We start from the raw sequence: 20,480 nt of genomic DNA, 5'->3' as shown, positions 1-20,480 counted from the left end.
CACCAAAGTCCCATATACTACGCACCACTGCGATCTGTATGCTCTCGTTGGCTGGCCCTCGCTTCATATTCGTCGCCAAACCCACTGGCTCCAGGTCATTTATAAATCTTTGCTAGGTAAGGCCCCGCCTTATCTCAGCTCACTGGTCACCATAGCAGCACCCACCCGTAGCACGCGCTCCAGCAGGTATATTTCACTGGTCACCCCCGAAGCCAATTCCTCCTTTGGCCACCTTTCCTTCCAGTTCTCTGCTGCCAATGACTGGAACGAACTGCAAAAATCTCTGAAGCTGGAGACTCATATCGCCCTCACTAACTTTAAGCACCAGCTGCCAGAGTAGCTCACAGATCACTGCACCTGTACATAGTTTTAAAGCAAGTTTACGGCAAATTGGACACAGTTTGCAAATGTATAACTAATTTCAGGGAATTGGGAAACCTAGTCAATTGCACAACTGAACGCATTCAACCGAACCCCTCTGATTTAGAGAGGTGCAGTGGGCTGCCTTAATCAACATCCATTGCACCCACGGAGCAGTTGTTGATGGGGGTTAACTGCCTTTCGGTTAATGGCCAAACACTCTTAACTGCTACGCTATCTGCCTCTAGGCTACCTGCTCATTTTGCCATGGGGTGAAGAGGAAAATTGGTAGTGTTACAGGTAATTTCCTGAAATTCTACACATTTTGCCATGACTTATGCCATGTTAGAATTATATCTGAGTGAGAGTGGCTAACAAAATCAATGGGGGCACGTGCCCTTCATGTCCGGTCGGTAATTCAGCCATGATTACTACAAGTTTAGATAGCTGGCTAGACTCATTTACCAATCTAAAAATGTGACAATTGAGTGACTGTTATTGATTGACAAAAGGAAAACTGCTGATGCACAACCAAATTTCGAAACTGCACCTTGTGTATTCTACTGTTCTAACAGTAAATTGAGACCGCAACTGAGTTCGGCCGGGGGCCCTAAGCGACCGCTTATGTCGCTGTTGCCTGGAGGCGGCCCTGGATGACGTCAAAGATAAAAGGTCATGGTCAATGCCAAATCCAATATCAATACACATTAATAATACTATACTGCAGGTAAATACAACACATATTCAGTAGGAATTATTTATATAGTTTTCCAGACATTTAACACACACAAACACACACTTTATGACAGTGCAATTTTCTTAAAGGGCAATTCCACCACTTTTGAACCTCATTTTCATTATGTCCAGCACAATACCAGTGACTACATATGTATAAATGACACATTTCTACTTTTTGTGAAAAGAATATATAAAGTTAAGAAGTTGATCATAAAAAGTTAAAACATTTTAAAAACAGGGATTTTCAAACACTGACATTCGTGGTGACGTAGGGAGCAAGAAAATACCCTCCCTCTGGCTAAGGTTTTAAAAAAAAAATAATCTTACTTTTAATCCTGCCCTGTTATTTCATAGAGAAGCATTTTTGAGGACCTTTCTTCTCTTCTTTTTTTTTTACCAAAGATCATAGAAACACACCATTTTCTTGTAGACACTGGTATGGTGGAGGAGAGAATGAATATGAAGTGGCGGAATTGCCCTTTATAGCTGAGCTCCTAGTAAGAATATGTCCTTGTAATCTTTAACACAAGTACAGATCTTACACAGATAAGAGGGTGATAAGCCTTATCTCTCTAAAAACAGTAAAACAAAATAAAACAAATCTGGAAAAAGAATACATCAGATCCACAATGGTAATCGTTGTCACTTAAAACGCGTAACAGTAGTTTGCGCTTCATGTCTCTGGGCTCTGGACGCCCTCTGTTGGCCACTGATCCCTCTGTTTTTAAAGGGTCATGTATGAGCTCCTTAAAATATTGACCAACAGAAAGGCATAGAATAAGAAGGGTTATTATAGTAACAGATGAAAGGGCCACTATATCTGGTCCTTGCTGTTTTCTGGTGAAGACGATGTAGTGGTAGACTTTTCTGGTGAAGTGGGTATAGTATTGACATATCTGAGGTTTTCTGTTTGACTTTGGGGCTAAGGTCTTTTTGCGTTTGGGTTTGTACTTCTGTGGTGAGGACGATTACATTTTTTTCAGGGGGGTGTGGTCCGGGGCCATTTTGATACTCTTGGTCTTGTTCATTGGAGTGGGGGGTGTAACATACTTGAGGTTCAGAAGAGTCTTCTTTTTTGGGGTGGAGATTGAAGTAATATTCTGTGCCCGTTTCGGCTTTTGTGGGAGAGGTTTTCTGTTGTTGGATGAGGATCTAGAAGGAGTTTTGCGGGTCTTGTTCTTTATGGAAGGGGGCACAGCAATCACCCCCACCACCCTAAGTCTAATGGGGGCTTCTGCTGTTCCCGCCATATTCCGTGCTTGGCACCGATATTCTCCTGCATCCTTGTACGAAAGTCCATTTAGGTAGATGATGGACCATCGGATTCCCACACGCGGAGATTCCTGAATAACTGTAATGTAACACAAAAATAGGTGACTCAAGTCTATTGACAAGACATGTGGCAATAAAAGGGTCAAAACGCAGCTAGCCGAGGTAACATGAAGTACTTACAGCTGTCCAAGTTAATGGGTAGTTCTTCAGGGTCAGCTTTGCTGTACGGTTGTTGACAGCACTCTGTCAAAATCAAACATAATCAGACATTTGAAAACAACAGCACAGGGAAGGATTTTCCATGTTAAAATTGAAGAGTAGGGTTGAGTTTAATTGGGTGCAATGTTACAGAATGTTCATAGATATTTACCTGTGTTGTATATGGAGGCTCCTGCTGCTTTGGTCCAGGTGAGTACTGGCGTGGGGTAGCCTGTGGCATCACAGCGGAGCATCACGTTGCTGCCCAGCGGGGAGGTAACCCGGGTGGCTGAGGGCTGGACAGAGGGCCTCTGGCACCGCGACAAGTCAGCCTCTGTGAGGGGGGCCCCCAGCTGGTCGGCGGTTCCCCCGCTACGGCTACAGGTCAGGAGCTGGTCCATCAAAACTACAGGGCTCCCCTGGTACTTAGACTGGGCCAGCAGCATAGAGATTTGGCAGTCACACTGCCACATGTTGTCATGGACACCTGGAGACACAAAAAAGAGCCGGACCATTTGGCTTAGATTTGAAAAGGAGTGAAATGGGGAACATGTCCAATAAGAAATGAATGTTTTTCACGTGAACGTTTGAGATATGAGCATTTCTCAATTCAGATGCTGTCCTTTGACAAGGGACCTATTTTTGCATAGAACACTAAGATTACTATTAGTGAAACATACCCAGCACTCTTCTCTGTGTTGGGCCTACCAGCTTGGCAGGGAGAGGGAACCAAAGGTCCAACAGCTCTGAGGGCAGAGTGGTCAGTCTGTTGCTGGACAGGTCCAGGTAGGTGACGTGGGGAAGAAAGAGGGCAGCGTGGGCAGGGAGGCTGGAGAGGCGGTTATTGTGCAGACCCAGGGTGCGCAGACGCGGCATGTCCCTAAGCCCCTCCCAGGGGAAGGCAGAGAGAAGGTTCCCATCCAATCGCAGCTCACGCAGCGCCTTCAGGGAGAGGTAAGTTTTAGATACTGTCAAATTTAGTTTTCATACAAAACCAAGTAATTCTAAGGATAGTGTTGCAGATACTGCTAGTTTAAATAGAGAGGATTATACAGGTAAGAGTATGCCCACTTCTACCTTCAAGTTAAGGAAGCTGCTGGGGTGGATGGTGGTGAGGGAGTTGTAGGTCAACCACAGGAACTGGAGCTCAGACAGATAGAAGAAGGCTGCCCGGGGTACTCTGGAGATAGAGGTCTTCTCCAGACGAAACTTGACTGTGTCGGCTGGAGCATTGAGGGGGATGGCCGACATGCGGGGTTCACTGCACAAAACAGACCTGTCAGTGCAAACAGCGTGATATATGAATCATGTATGTGAAGAATGCACTGAGAAGAGTAGCTAGCTATCAGAGCTAAAATGCCTATCAGTCCTATTTAGCAACTCAAGGAATTTAAGAGTTCACTGTGTTTGTTGTATAAACAAACAAGCATGGCAAATGACATGTCTACCACCTCCTTTGCCGTTATTTTTTACAATAACATTTTACTCAACCTCTGACCAAACATACACTGCTCAAAAAAATAAAGGGAACACTTAAACAACACAATGTAACTCCAAGTCAATCACACTTCTGTGAAATCAAACTGTCCTCTTAGGAAGCAACACTGATTGACAATACATTTCACATGCTGTTGTGCAAATGGAATAGACAACAGGTGGAAATTATAGGCAATTAGCAAGACACCCCCAATAAAGGAGTGGTTCTGCAGGTGGGGACCACAGACCACTTCTCAGTTCCTATGCTTCCTGGCTGATGTTTTGGTCACTTTTGAATGCTGGCGGTGCTTTCACTCTAGTGGTAGCATGAGACGGAGTCTACAACCCACACAAGTGGCTCAGGTAGTGCAGCTCATCCAGGATGGCACATCAATGCGAGCTGTGGCAAGAAGGTTTGCTGTGTCTGTCAGCGTAGTGTCCAGAGCATGGAGGCGCTACCAGGAGACAGGCCAGTACATCAGGAGACGTGGAGGATGCCATAGGAGGGCAACAACCCAGCAGCAGGACCGCTACCTCCGCCTTTGTGCAAGGAGGAGCAGGAGAAGCACTGCCAGAGCCCTGCAAAATGACCTCCAGCAGGCCACAAATGTGCATGTGTCTGCTGAAACGGTCAGAAACAGACTCCATGAGGGTGGTATGAGGGCCCGACGTCCACAGGTGGGGGTTGTGCTTACAGCCCAACACCGTGCAGGTCGTTTGGCATTTTCCAGAGAACACCAAGATTGGCAAATTCACCACTGGCGCCCTGTGCTCTTCACAGATGAAAGCAGGTTCACACTGAGCACGTGACAGACGTGACAGAGTCTGGAGATGCCGTGGAGAACGTTCTGCTGCCTGCAGCATCCTCCAGCATGACCGGTTTGACGGTGGGGTCAGTCATGGTGTGGGGTGCCATTTCTTTTTGGGGCCGCACAGCCCTCCATGAGCTCGCCAGAGGTAGCCTGACTGCCATTAGGTACCGAGATGAGATCCTCAGACCCCTTGTGAGACCATATGCTGGTGCGGTTGGCCCTGGGTTCCTCCTAATGCAAGACAATGCTAGACCTCATGTGGCTAGAGTGTGTCAGCAGTTCCTGCAAGAGGAAGGCATTGATGCTATGGACTGGCCCGCCCGTTCCCCAGACCTGAATCCAATTGAGCACATCTGGGACATCATGTCTCGCTCCATCCACCAACGCCACGTTGCACCACAGACTGTCCAGGAGTTGGCGGATGCTTTAGTCCAGGTCTGGGAGGAGATCCCTCAGGAGATCATCCGCCACCTCATCAGGAGCATGCCCAGGCGTTGTAAGGAGGTCATACAGGCACGTGGAGGCCACACACACTACTGAGCCTCATTTTGACTTGTTTTAAGGACATTACATCAAAGTTGGATCAGCCTGTAGTGTGGTTTTCCACTTTAATTTTGAGTGTGACTCCAAATCCAGACCTCCATGGGTTGATAAATTGGATTTCCATTGATTATTTTTGTGTGATTTTGTTGTCAGCACATTAAACTATGTAAAGAAAAAAGTATTTAATAAGATTATTTCTGTCATTCAGATCTAGGATGTGTTGTTTAAGTGTTCCCTTTATTTTTTTGAGCAGTATATTTCTAAAATGTTGTCCAACAATTCCAGAGCACATAAATATTGATGCATAGTTGATCAAAATGTAGTCCGTCAGACAATGCTGTATAAAGTACAGTATATGTTTTAAAAAACAACACCAATGATCCAAGATGTTATGTAAATTCATGCAGATCCATTGTCATGAGAGAAGGAGCACACCCAAGCAAGCAACTGAAATTAAGGCAGTAAATTAAGACATTTAATGAACTAAAGTGTACGCTACCTGAGACCTGTCCCATTGCTCCCTCCTTGGTAAACACAAGTACACAGAGTAGGGCAGGAATGGGCCACCAGGAAACAACAATGTAGCATCTGAACCAAGAGAAGTCGATACATTATTCACCAAGCAAGGCCAGAGTAAGCAAAACCTCTGTTTAGCTCCATATTCCTCTGTTTAGCCTCTGTTTAGCTGACATTCCCAGTCTGCCGCTCCCAAATTCTCCTACATTAATGTCAAGTGGAAAGAAGCAGAGGCAGATTAGTTGGGATTACGCAGGTTACTAGGTCTTCTTCTTAATCCTGTGCCTCACTATATAGCATACTGCTAAATCACAAAATCAGAGGTCAAGTACCCTAACTAAAACACAATGCCAGTTGGTTGGCCTGACATGTAATCCATTGCTGATTATTGGAAAAACCCTCATTAACAGTAGTTAGATTTTATGGTATTTTAAATAAATAGCTATGTTTTGTGATATTTAAATTGGTACACAAACCATGTAATGGTTTTTATTCTGTCGTGCAAATGTGTATTTGCTTGCATAGTCCTGTATTAGTTTGGTTATTTCCACACACTTACCACTTGAAAAGTTACATACTGCTTGATAGTCACTTAAATGTACTAAATAGTGGAGCCACAGTAAAAAAAAAAAAAAAGAAGGATATATATATATATATATATATATAAAAAAAAACGTATATAAAAAAAACCACTGTCCTAATTCTAGAAAGTGTTGCTTGATTTTGACATTTCAACTATTTGACGGTTGAAGTTGACACGCCCCTTACCGTGACGTTAGATTGGTTTATTACACACGTGACACAGCGTGAGCGGGGGTCCGGAAGTGCCATTGACAGTCTTGAATGTTTTGTTTGTTTCCTGAAACATCATTCAAACGGCGTGTATAACATGTCGACCATACCACCAGCTGGGAATGATCAACTGGTACTGCATCGGCGGGAGTTTGAGGAGTTAGAGAGTCGAATAAGGTGTCAATCTCATCATCCACCCAACTACACAGCAAGGAAAACGTTCCAGGTAGCTAAAATATGTTTTATAATGAACCCTCATTGGTCTATCTGTAGTAACGTTAACGTCGTTAGCCAATGCTATCCAGCGGGTGTAGTTAGCTAGTTATCTAGGCAATGCGAGCAGTGCAATATTTATCAAGTGGCTTCAGCTCAAAGGTTTATGCCTAACTAGGTGATTTACATTTCATGTTGTGCTTGCTTGCCTGGATTATTACAATTAGTTAGCTAATCCCTTGCCATGTATTTGAGTCATGATGATATGAGAGCAACTCGATAGCTAGCTAACAGCTAGATATGACAAGAGTGATGTGTGATCTGTGTACCTTGGGTCATCAGGGAGGGAACATTGACAGCTACATTTATTGCGTTTATTGTATTGCTTTGGCCAAGGATTCTGCTGTCACTTAGCTACTTGCACAACCAACAGTTGCATTTCAAGGCTGACAGGCAGTCTGACTCCAGCATGTACCAGTATAACGCACATAATGAAGTTATGTAATAAGAGTCTTATTCACACAGCCTTATAGCATGTCACACAGCCTTATGACACATCACTGAAAGAGCTAGCAGACACCTTAAAAGAGAATGGAACTCTAACTGCTACACTTCAATCAGAAGACAGAGCTGATGAGAAATCAGTCCATTCCAAAAGTTCCCCCACCCTCATATGTAACCAAGCCACCCTAGCGGATATGGAGAGTGACAACCTGTCCCAAGCCTTTGGGAGTATCTCCCTACTGGAGGCAGAGGTGAATGAGCTTCGTGGTGAGGTGACAGTTCTAAGGCAGGAAAAGGAGGAGCTGAGAAAGAAACTGGCAATGGTCTAGAGCATAATGAGGTAGCTGACATTAGGGAGGAGTTAGAAAAGGAGTTGTCAGCAGTCATAGAATTGCTACAACACAGAGACACCACAATCTAAGAGAACAACTGTAGCCTACCACAACCCTCACTACCACACCCTCACATTGTTAGTACCACTGCTTCTCATAGTGAACCTCCGGAACTCAGACTCGGCACAAGAGATCAGTAACAAGATCCAGTACAACTCCTCCCACACCAGCACATTCCCTTTGTCAGATAGGTCTGACCAGACCTCCCCAAGATCCTCACATCCCAGAGCACCAGCGCCAGCATAGCCATGCTGGGACACAAAGGAGAGAAGAAGACAATGAAAGGCCACCTGTGGTCCCCACTCCATCCAAAGAGCATCACTCCAGACACCACAGCCCAGAACAGCAGAACACAGACAGACCCTATGGCCTTCATTTTATGTGACTTCAATTGGAAATTCTCAGAGAGAAACTGCTATTCCCTGGCATGTCAGTCAGAAAGCTATGGTGCCCAACAACAGCAAGTGCCTTAAAGTATTGTCAAGCAACAAATTAAATTGAGCCAAACATATTATAATTCACACAGGTACTAATGGTTTGATGGCAATGGGAGGACATGTAGCTCCTACAATTTGCAGTCAGAGCTGCAGAGAGATTTCCTAACACCAAAATCACTATGACCACCCTGTTGCCACGTGGAGATGTGCCCTTCCACATTATTCAAAGCAACAATGATGAGCTGTCTAGAAGTTGTGCTTGGACAATGTTTACCTAGCGAACCACCAGGAAATGTACCCCCATCTAATGTATGCACTAGTACACTTGAATAAACAGGGTGTTAAGGTGTTTGCTAGGAAACCATTTTTTTATCTGGGACAAAGCAAAAGCCAAAATAAAAACTCTGCCATACATCCTCCAAGATCACAACCACCAGACCCCACCCAGAGAGACCAGAACCACCCTACACCACCAGACCCCACCCAGAGAGACCAGAACCACCCTACACCACTGTGCCAAATCCAGAGAGGCTAACTCTACCCTGCACCACTTAATCCCCATCCAGAGAGACCAGGACCACCCTGCACCACCGGGCCCCATCCAGAGAGGCTAACTCTACCCTGCACCACCAGGCCCCATCCAGAGAGGCCAACTCTACCCTGCACCACCAGGCCCCATCCAGAGAGGCCAACTCTACCCTGCACCACCAGGCCCCATCCAGAGAGGCTAACTCTACCCTGCACCACCAGGCCCCATCCAGAGAGGCTAACTCTACCCTGCACCACAAGGGCCCATCCAGAGAGGCCAACTCTACCCTGCACCACCAGGCCCCATCCAGAGAGGCTAACTCTACCCTGCACCACTGGTTTCCTTCCAGAGAGGCCAACTCTACCCTGCACCACCGGTTTCCTTCCAGAGAGGCCAGCTCTACCCTACACCACCGGTTCCCATCCAGAGAGGCTAGCTCTACCCTACACCACCAGGTTCCCATCCAGAGAGGCCAGCTCCACCCTACACCACCGGTTCCCATCCAGAGAGGCTAGCTCTACCCTACACCACCGGTTCCCTTCCAGAGAGGCTAGCTCCACCCTACACCACCAGGTTTCCCTTCCAGAGAGGCCAACTCTACCCTGCACCACCGGTTTCCTTCCAGAGAGGCCAACTCTACCCTGCACCACCGGTTTCCTTCCAGAGAGGCCAGCTCCACCCTACACCACCGGTTTCCTTCCAGAGAGGCCAGCTCCACCCTACACCACCGGTTTCCTTCCAGAGAGGCCAGCTCCACCCTACACCACCGGTTTCCTTCCAGAGAGGCCAGCTCCACCCTACAACATCGGGCCCCTTCCACTACCCCCCCTCCCCATGCTAACAGAACAACACCCCAATCAGAAGAGACCAACAGTCCAGCAAGACCGCTATGCAGAAGTGGTACAAAGAATAGAGCACCCTGCTGCAGCTGAGCTAAACCAGATAAGGCATCTGCTGAACATAATCTGCTAAATCCACTAATTCCTTATTTGTTATTATCAGAAATAGAATTATTAGAAATACAACCTATTATGAGTTTTATATAAACTACCCAGGAAAGGGTGAAAGTTGGCTCATATAAATTAATGTAGCCTCAGAAACAAAATTCATGAGATTAGTAATTTGCTAATCTAAGATAATGTTAATATTACCAATTTCTGAGACCCACTTAGACAGGACCTTTGATACAGCTGTAGGAATACAAGGATATAACATCTACAGAAAAGGCAGGAATGTCTACGGGGGAGATGGTGTGTGTGTGTGTGTGTGTGAGTGTGTGTGTGTGTACCTGTGAAGCTCAAAGAGGATCTCATGACAAATTAAGTAGAAGTGCTGTGGTTGCAGGTTCACCTGACTCATCTGAAGCCTCTTCTTTAAGGTATGACCATTGAACAAGTTGAAGAAGCTGAACTCCTAGGAGTAACATTGGATGGCCAGTTGTCATGGTCATGTCATATTGGCAAAGTTGTTGTTTAAAATGGGGAGAGGTATGTCTGTTATAAAAATATATTCGGTGTTTTTGACACAAAGACAAACTGTACTAGTTGTTCAGGCTTTGATCTTGTTCCATATTGATTACTGTCCGGTAATATGGTCAGGTGCATCAAAGAAAGACCTCAAAACAAAGCAGCACGCCTTGTGCTTAACGGCACACACAGAACTAACATCAACAACATGCATGATAGTCTTTCATGGATGAGGAGAAATGTACTACTACCACCAAACACCCCACAGCACCTCCTTTTTTCTAAAGATCTACTTTAACTGTACTGTATATATGAGTAGTGTGTAAATAATATTTTTGTTGTCTCTTGGTGTCTTTCCTATATATACATCTTATTGTTCTTGTCTATTACTGTTCTGTACTTTCATGTATTTGTACATTTTATGTGGACCCCAGGAAGAGTAGCTGCTGCATGTGCAGTAGCTAATGGGGACCCTAATAAACTAAACACGACCAAATGCCTATCCTTGGTATGGTATCCTCTCCTGTACATTCCATGTAGAGTAGCTACTTATTTTGAACAGAGCCCTATGTCGTCCTGGAGAATTGTAGTCCAGCACACTGTATGGGGAATAGGGGTGTCATTTAAACTTAATCCATACTTGTCTTTTCAGGATGACCCCAGTGGCAGACCACTTGGATCTAGGTGGCAAGCCCTTCCTGGTGACCCCGGGACTTGGTGGTCATGCCCCTCTGCTGACCCCAGAGCCAGGTTATGCTGCTCCAGCGACCCCAGGGCCAGACCACTCCCAGCCGGTGACCCTACGGCAAGGTGGCCAAGCATTGACGACCTCACAACCAGACCTCAGTTGGATGACTGCGAGCGGATGGGGACCCTGTTTGGCCAGCTGAACAAGTGCCTGCGCAGTGCAGGCTTCACCCAGATGTACTTTGGGGAGAAGATTGTGGAGCCTGTGATCATCATCTTTTTCTGGGTCCTACTGTGGTTCCTGGGAATCCAAGCTCTGGGGCTGGTGGGGACTCTGTGCATTGTCATCATCTTCATCCAGAAGTAACTGGATCTCCGGCCCGTTTGATTGGCAGTTGGGAGCTCCGGTGTCTAAAAACGAAAAAATGTGAACTTACAGCGCGAGTCCCTCTGTCTTTTCTGTTTGCAATAAGGCTTCCTAGATTTTTTGAGTGTTTCTTGATGCTCAGCTTCATACCAGCCAATGTACTCTATATGGATGAACATTTTTGTGCTGACGAATAAAATGGAGGCCTTGCTCCTAACTACCGGTTGCCTGGTTTCAAGCTTTTAAAACAAATCTAACTCAAAATCAGACCACTTGGCTCACTAGCTGTACCCCAATACTCAAAGGCGATGTCTCATCTTACGTGTGAGTACTGATTTTTAAAAAACTAGATCAATGAAAGCAATATGTCTCATAGCTTAAAGGCGGAAATGACATTGCACTAGCAGCGCTGCAGATAGTGTGATGAGCAAGATGCAAGTCACATTCAGAATCTGCGCATGTACACGGTTTCGCGTCGAGCTCTTACAACATGGTAGCCACTGGACAAAAACAGCAGAGAAGTTTAGCCTCAAACTCCAACTCTCTTAGTTGTTGCGGAAATTGAACCTCTATACTGTTTACTTTGTGCATCTACATTATATAGCTGACTCTGCCTTTAACTAGTTTTGTCTCACAGATTAACTTGTATCTATCATTTTCAAGTGTTATGAGACTTTGATCATGAGTGATGACAATCAAGGAAAGAAAGTCTGTCAGGAGTATTTGGATGCAGATTGCTTCAAGTAGCATTTCTAAAGGTGCAATCTGTAAAATGATATCTATGGTGTTCAGGGAATTATACTATGTGTGGGAGAAAAAAATAACCTGTAGCCTTGGAATATGGTCTTTCTATGAGATTTGCACATACCAGCAGCTCATCATTTCTATGATACAGTATATTTGTGGTGAGAGCAACATTACTTACCTCCACATTTGATGCTACATGCCATTTCGTTATAAACAATGGAATGAAGTAAAGGTCCTTTAGTTGTTAGCAATTATAAAAAAATCAACAGGTCTGTTGCTGCTGCATTAGTTTGAATTACCAATGACCATCAGGACATCTTACAGATTGCACCTTTTTAATTGAGAGCAACATTCTAACACCTGCATGCCTCAAAAGGACAAACTTGCGGTCCAACCACTTAAAAGACACACCCTATCCCTCAGCCTTCAAATGAAGTGGACACTTCTGATGACGTATCAAGACGTCTGACGAGTATACACTTGCAGGGCGAGGGAGGAAGGAATGATTTTTAAATGGACCACTCTTGGCCGGAAATTCTTTACTCCTTCATGCCGCGATGATTGTGTTTTTAGCCACTGGTGGCTTGTCAGTGCTTTATATGCACTACATTCAATTATGAGTGCATGTCTACTTATATTAAATATATAATTATTAATATACGCCTACTGTATAATAGCTAGCAAATGAATTAGCTAACTAACGTTAGCCTGCCTAGCTAGAACTTCGGAAGAAGGGACATGTTTTATTTCTACAATTTCCAAAAGATAACCAAACAAAAACATATTTGGACCACCCGCCAAGATGGCGACGGGGATTCCCCCAAGGGCATACGGCGAGGGTAAGTGAACGAGGGTGTGTCATTTAAGTGTTTGGACCGGAACCCTGGAACGCATATCACTGACTGGTTTATTAGGTTCTATAGTAACTGAAGTTGTCCCCCTACATTTAATATGCATTCAAACATCTCCCTTTGACATGCATGTAACCTCGAAGTGAAGCAGAAATGTGTGCTCATGACGTTCATGGATGTTTAACATGCACTTATATCAAGCCTATCCCTACATTATCTCAAGCCTATCCTTTTGATTGAGAATTGTACATATATACAGTGCATTCGGAAAGTATTCAGACCCCTTGACTTTTTCCACCATTTTGTTACTTTACAGCCTTATTCTAAAATGGATGAGGATTTGTATTTATTTAATACATCTACACACAATCCCCATAATGACATAGCAAAACAGGTTTAAAAAAACAGAAATACCTTATGTAAATAAGTATTCAGACCCTTTGCTATGAGACTTGAAATTGAGCTCAGGTGCATCCTGTTTCGATTGATCATCCTTGAGATGTTTCTACAACTTGATTGGAATCCACCTGTGGTGATTTGGAAAGGCACACAACTGTCTATATAAGGTCCCACAGTTGACAGTGCATGTAAGAGCAAAAACCGAGCCATGAGGTCGAAATCGCTTCCAAAGGTGTTTCATCGAAGTACTGAGTAAAGGGTCTGAATACTTATGTAAATGTGATATTTCAGTTTTTGAAATGTATTTTTTATAAATTTGCAAACACTTTTAAAAACCTGTTTTTGCTCTGTCATTATGGGGTATTGTGTGTAGATTGATGAGGGGGAAAAAACTATTTAATACATGTTAGAATAAGGCTGTAACAAAATGTGGAAAAAGTCAAGGGGTCTGAATACTTTCCGAATGCACTGTACATTGTCAGTAATCATACCCTTGTTAATGAGTGGTATATCATTCTGAAAATCATTCCAAATGTAACCAGAAGGTGGTGCTGTAAAGCTAACAAATACTTTTCTTGCTGGTTTTTCATTGTCAATTCATGTGGGAAAGTCTATATCAAATTGCAAAGTTGAAACTGACTAAATCACTGCTTTTGTTAGATACAGCTACTATCATACAGTTTGAAGATAATGAGGATAACTTTTTCTGTCATTGGTGTCTAAATATTCAACATCAAACACATCAGAATGGGTGATAGCTTACAGTGTCTACTTATACTACTGTGACCTGGTGCACTGCAAAGCATGCCCAGTGTTCACTGCATGATAATCATTGTTTAACTTGTGGAGTATTAGATACACATCACATACACTCCTAGGAAAATATTCAGCAACACTATTAGTTGAGTGCAAGAGCCAGGGATGTAGTCCACACTGGTAAATGAATGTTGTCCATAAGTGCTGATCCAAAGTAGCCTTTGCTACCAAATGGTTAAGGTTAGGGACACCTGATCCTAGATCTTTGCTGGGGCCAATCTCTACCAGGATTCATCGACTAGAATAAAACAGTCATTTTATAATCTTGTGCTGCCAACTAAAATACCTTAGTCCTTGTGGAATGCTTTTAGGTGTTTGGCATGTTCCATGTTTACAGTGCCTTTGGAACGTATTCAGGCCCCTTGACCTTTTCCAAATGTTGTTACGTTACAGCTGTATTCTAAAATGTATTATTATTTTTTTTGTCCTCAGCAATCTACACACAATACCCCATAATGACAAAATGAAAACAGGCTTTTAGAAATTTTACCAAATGTATTAATAATAGAAAACAGAAATACCTTATTTACATAAGTATTCAGACCCTTTGCTATGAGACTCAAAATTGAGCTCAGGTGCATCCTGTTTCCATTGATCATCCTTGAGATGTTTCTACAACTTGATTGGAGTCCACCTGTGGTACATTCAAATGATTGGACATGATTTGGAAAGGCACACAACTGTCTATAAAGGGTCTCACAATTGACAGTGCATGTCACAGCAAAAACCAAGCCATGAGGTCGAAGGAATTGTCCGTAGAGCTCCGAGACAGGATTGTGTCGAGGCACAGATCTGGGGAAGGGTACCAAAAAAATTCTGCATCATTTGAAGGTCCCCAAGAACACAGTGCCCTCCATCATTCTTAAATGGAAGAAGTTTAGAACCACCAAGACTCTTCCTAGAGCTGGCCGCCAGGCCAAACTGAGCAATCGGGGGAGAAGGGCCTTGGTCAGGGAGGTGACCAAGAACCTGATGGTCACTCTGACAGAGCTCTAGAGTTCATCTTTGGAGATTGTTGTCCTTCTGGAAAGTTCTCCCATCTCTGCAGCACTCCACCAGTCAGGCCTTTATGGTAGAATGGCCAGGCAGAAGTTACTCCTCAGTAAAAGGCACATGACAGCCCACTTGGAGTTATTATTTCAGAATAAGGCTGTAACGTAACAAAATGTGGAAAAAGTCAATGGGTCTGAATACTTTCCGAAGGCACTGTATATGCAAAAAAAGTGGAATGTCTTAATATTTACAAAGTAGGTTTTTAGGAGTGTTTGGTCACAAAGCAAAACAAGATGTGAATCTGCAAAGGGAGCAAGTGAATTTATTGGCTTAAATTGACATTGCATCAGATTCACTGTAGATATGTCTGTGATCAGTTTGTTAAAGGGATGCGTGATCTTTGTTTACGAATGAGAATATAATTCCTCTGTTTATGTTGAAATGTTGGGTAAATTACAAGGTGGATGATGTTTGAGAAATTTGTAACCAATGTAAAGTTTTTTTTCTCAATCTTTTTGGCACTAATTGTACACTAAGTGTTATTTTTTTACTACTGTATGAGTATGAAGGTCGTTCCACCAATTGGGTGCCTTTTTGAGTAGTGTCACTTGGTAAAAATTTAGTTTTGTTTGACCTCATTTTTACATTCTGTCATAAAAAGCACATGTAAAACTTAATAAATAACATGTTTTCCCATCTCAAGAGGTTGAATAAAAAAAATATGACAATAGTAAGTGCCATATAAAATAACAGGTTTGACCGTGACAGGGTTGACAATTTCATCTTAAATCAGCCTTAAATTAAAACATTTCTAGCCTGTCAATCGATGGGTAACAGGGTTGATGTGGTATGCTCAACCCGCTGTTTTCCACCACAGAATACCAGAAAATGGTCGAAAAGAGTACAACCAGTTCAACCACTTTTACACTAGGGTATGACTAAAAGATTTTCAATGTTTCTTTAAAAAAATGTTTTTAAAGGAATAGTTTCATCATATTAAAATGAGAGTTCAGTTCACGTAACAGGGTTGATCTTAAAATGATGGGCAGGTTTTGGGGGATTTTTTTACCTTAAAAGGAATCACTAATCACATTAAATAAATAATAATCGCCAGAAATAACTTAACTAGGGCTTTACAATGATGGTGAAACCTTGGAGAAATGTTGGGGTTAAGTGGGTTGTTATGTTATTCCTGTGTGTCCTACCAAACTAGTTGAGCAAGTCATGGCCATAGAAATATTTCATTCTAATTCTATGGTCATAACATACTGTTCTGATGATTAACTGATGACGTCATAATGAATTTTAATAAACCTGTTTATGATGTATATCAAAATTCCTTGACCAGAACAGGGAGGTTTCAGGAAGGTCCTGCAACATTTCACCATACCATGATGCAAGAACAGGTCAGTGCTTAATTTGTAAAAATATCTTGCCTGAGACCTGATGACTTCTTTATGCTCTTGATCAACAATCTAGGCTTTAGCTCAGCGGGCAAACACAGTCATATGGGACGCTGACCAGGTGATCTGTGTTGAAACCCAGTCACATAGTTATTATATATTCAAATCATATTTTATTGGTCGTATACAGGTATTTAGCAGATGCTATTGCGGGAGTAGCGAAATGCTTGTGTTCCTAGCTCCAACAGTGCAGCAGTATCTAACAATTCACAACAATACACACAAATCTAAAAGTAAAATAATGGAATTAAGAAATATATAAATATTAGGACGAGCAATGTCGGAGTGGCATTGACTAAAATACAGTAGAATAGAATACAGTATATACATAGGAACTGAGTAAAGCAGTATGTAAACATTATTAAAGTGACCAGTGATTCTATGTATATGGGGCAGCAGCCTCTAAGATGCAGGGTTTGAGTAAACGGGTTGTAGCCGGCTAGTGATGGCTATTTAACAGTCTAATGGCCTTGAGATAGAAGCTGTTTTTTCAGTCTCTCTGTCCCAGATTTGATGTATCTCTGCTGACCTCGCCTTCTGGACGGTAGCGGGGTGAACAGGCCGTGGTTTGGGTGTTTGATGTCCTTGATGATCTTTTTGGCTTTTCTGTGACATCGGGTGGTGTAGGTGTCCTGGAGGGCAGCAAGTGTGCCCCCGCTTTCCACCTTCTCCACTGCGGTCCCGTTGATATGGATAGAGGCGTCCTTCCTCTGCTGTTTCCGGAAGTCCACGATCAGCTCCTTCGTTTTGTTGATGTTGACGGGAGGTTATTTTCCTGGCACCACTCCGCCAGGGCCCTCACCTCCTCCCTGTAGGCTGTCTCGTCATTGTTGGTAATCAGGCCTACTACTGTTGTGTCGTCTGCAAACTGGATGATTGAGTTGGAGGCGTGTATGGCCACACAGTCATGGGTGAACAGGGAGTACAGGAGGGGGCTGAGCACGCACCCTTGTGGGGCCCCTGTGTTGAGGATCAGCGAAGTGGAGGTGTTGTTTCCTACCTTGACCACCTGGTGGCAGCCTGTCGGGAAGTCGAGGACCCAGTTGCACAGGGTGGGGTTCAGACCCAGGGCCCTGAGCTTAATGATGAGCTTGGAGGGTACTTTGATGTTGAAGGCGGAGCTATGTTCATCATGTGTTGAACCGTGCTTTCGGCCGCAGGGGGACCAGCAGCTCTGCAAAGCCCAGGAGGCCCAGCGTGTGGAGCGGGCCGTGCTGCTGGAAGCCGTCCAGGGCCTGGAGATCGAGTTGTCTGTGTGCCAGCAGAGACAGAAGGACCTGCAGGACACTTTCTCCACAGCCCAGAGCCACTGGAGGGCCCAAGAGGAGCGGCTGCACCATGAAGGTAACAATGGCACTCATCTTCATCTAAAATGTGTGTTTTATAATTTGGTGCAATGTTTCCCAATCTGTTTCTTGGGGAAGATCCTGGCATTTGCTGCAAAAAGGCCTGTTTCAGCAGTGGTGTGTGTGTGTGTGTGTGTGTGTGTGTGTGTGTGTGTGTGTGTAGTGTCCTCCCTTACCTGTTTGTTGGGAGACCACAGGCAGATGACCGACAGTTTGATTGAGACAGTCAAAACCGAGCAGAAGAAAGCAGCCAATCAGTTTGCAGAGAGGTCAGTAAATTGATAATGAAAGGCTGTGTTAAAAGATTTCTACTCAAGAGCTTGATGATTAGTTGATTTATTGAATCACGAAAACATTTATGATTTCTGGGGACCAGAATCGAAACCCCCAGATTTAAGTTGATAATGATTCCTTATTGACCATTTCTTCTTTATTTCATGAAGCACGGAAAAGCCGGGCAAACAAGATGAGGTAAAATTTATGTATCTGTTTATTCTTCATTGACCTTAACACTGTTTATTGAGGAGTTATGCCAGCTTTACATACTTCCACTTACTTCTCTTTTAGATGGTTGCTGATGCTGCTGAAGGCAAGGGCTACAATCAGAGCAGGCCCCGGCTGCAGAGCACCATGAAGCTCCACTCCAACCTGCACCAGGCCTTAGAGGGCCTCCAGCTGCAGACACCAGCATCACCCTCCCCATCATTAGACCCCATGAGCTCCTACCAGGTCTCCGTCCAGCAGCTTCAGGAGGAGCTGCAGAGAGAGAAGGACCAAGTATCGAGGCTGGTGGAGCGTCTGGAGAGGGCCGAGCAGAAGTTAGAGGAGCTGAGGCAGCAGCAGGAGCAAGACGCCAAGGAAAGCTGGAACACTGTCCATCAGGAGATGGAGACCAACCTGGAGATGGGCGGCATGGTGGAGCGGAGGAGGGGGAAGGTGCAGGAGGTCAGCACCATACTGCGACGCAAGATAAGCTGGGGTGGATGGGCTGGGATGAAGGATGAGGAGGAGGAAGAAGAAGAGAAGGAGGGGAAGCCTGCAAACGCCCTCAACTCAGAGTGCATAAACCAGTGTCAGGCAATGCACCCAGATCCACAAATGCTAGAACAGGACCAAAGGAACCCAGAACTAGAATCAGAGAAGGGAGCCCAGGACCAGCACTCCTGCCTAGAGACGTTGTTGTGGAGGTGGCAGAAGACGCTGGGGGGACAGAGGGACATTGTGAAGAGGCTGAAGGCCGACATGAAGAGGGAGACAGAGAGCATGCAGGTGCTGGCCGCCGGCCTCTTGAACAACAGACAGCACAGCCTGGACACATGCCAGGTCCAAGCCCTTGAAGAGCACCTGGAGATCTGGAGGCGCAGGCAGAGAGAGATGAAAATGCAGGTAAGATGGATGCTTGTTTCGTTCAAGTGAGTCTTATCTGTCATGCTTAATTAAAAAAAATAATGAAAGGGAATCTATGCATGTGGGCCTACAATTGAGCCCTGGGCTACAAAGTCTAATGTCTACTGGTTCTCTTTTTCAGCTGTCTGAGATGCAGGCCCAGTTTGACGTGGAGCGGAACCGCTCTGCCGAGTTCCTGAAAGAGAATGACAAGCTGAGCAGACTGCTTTGCACGGTGGAGTCCTCGGTGGCTGACCTGCAGCCCCTGCTCACCTACCACCAGGTCCTAGTAGAGGATGCCATGAAGGACAACTCTATACAACATGGCCGCCACAGGAGCAAGATGAAAAAATAACTCTCAAAGACTGATGAATAAAAGTTGACAATATAATTTGCTTTTGTGTTTGCTTACTGTTTCGATTGTCCTCTAAAAGATAATCTATGATGTAATTATAACTGTCTTTCATATAAATGTCTGCCCTTTTTATGTCCCCAAGTCAACATAAATTGATTGTTCTTTATCTTTACAATAAGAGCTACAATTATCTACTAGACAATACTGAGCACCTACGTTGTCTGGGATTCAAATGTCCCTTTATTTTGAAGGTAACCACAGATACAGCAGACAGCTGCCGCTCCTACTTACATATGTTACGTCTCTAATTACCATTTTATCAGAACAGTAGGGCATAACCTGAGAAGCATTATAAAACATTTGCATAACCAATAAAACAAATCCAAAATGTAGAAATGTCCATTTGCAATAAAATTGTAAAACTCAAATTCGTATGAGTTTATATTTGCAAGTTGTATTTTAAATTGTGCATGCTGCAAACAGATATAATACCTGAAAGTAGTTATGTAACAATATATGTACCTACGCTGTAATTACATAGACATTATTACACATTGTAATAATGTCTAAGTATTGCTGCTAAAATGGCTATTCAACCTAGTAGTCCTTTCACCTATCCACTAAGATACTGGCAACAAAGACAGGAAGCAATTCAATATTATGTTCTTTATTCTGTAAACCCAGAGCAAACAGGGTCTAATTAAAAAGTGCTGTGAGACATTGCCATATCAGCAGTTCATCAGCACAGAAAGCTGATACATATTTACATAGCATAGCTTTTTTTATAATTTACTCTTTTGAATCATATCTCACTCATTTTCA

The 20,480-nt window shown here is 43.9% G+C and overlaps 2 protein-coding genes across 5 annotated transcripts; both read left to right on the top strand.

Moving 5' to 3' along the window:
- The first annotated feature begins 6,784 nt into the window (after window positions 1–6,784).
- fam241a (family with sequence similarity 241 member A) lies at window positions 6,785–11,522 on the top strand. Its single transcript, NM_001146633.2, is given in 2 exon segments — window positions 6,785–6,933; window positions 10,901–11,522. Coding segments are annotated over 2 exon segments (531 nt in total). The 5' UTR covers window positions 6,785–6,804; the 3' UTR covers window positions 11,303–11,522.
- Window positions 11,392–19,698, top strand: LOC106600505 (trichohyalin). 4 transcript variants are annotated; one of them, XM_045716935.1, is made up of 6 exons: window positions 11,392–11,626; window positions 17,732–17,915; window positions 18,081–18,186; window positions 18,361–18,388; window positions 18,485–19,303; window positions 19,446–19,698. In XM_045716935.1, exons 3-6 carry the CDS (start codon window positions 18,119–18,121, stop codon window positions 19,656–19,658), a joined length of 1,128 nt encoding a protein of 375 aa, XP_045572891.1. In that variant the 5' UTR covers window positions 11,392–11,626; window positions 17,732–17,915; window positions 18,081–18,118; the 3' UTR covers window positions 19,659–19,698. The 4 variants fall into 4 exon arrangements, with proteins under 4 accessions (XP_045572891.1, XP_045572887.1, XP_045572882.1 ...); XM_045716931.1 differs by lacking the exon at window positions 11,392–11,626 and adding an exon at window positions 11,800–12,888; XM_045716927.1 differs by lacking the exon at window positions 11,392–11,626 and adding an exon at window positions 15,107–16,514.
- The last annotated feature ends 782 nt before the right edge of the window (window positions 19,699–20,480 follow it).

This window comes from Salmo salar, chromosome ssa01 (assembly GCF_905237065.1).
Source record: "Salmo salar chromosome ssa01, Ssal_v3.1, whole genome shotgun sequence".
Classification (NCBI taxonomy): domain Eukaryota; kingdom Metazoa; phylum Chordata; class Actinopteri; order Salmoniformes; family Salmonidae; genus Salmo; species Salmo salar.
The sequence above is the reverse complement of the archived record's forward strand: the minus strand, read 5'-3'. Positions and strand labels throughout refer to the sequence as shown.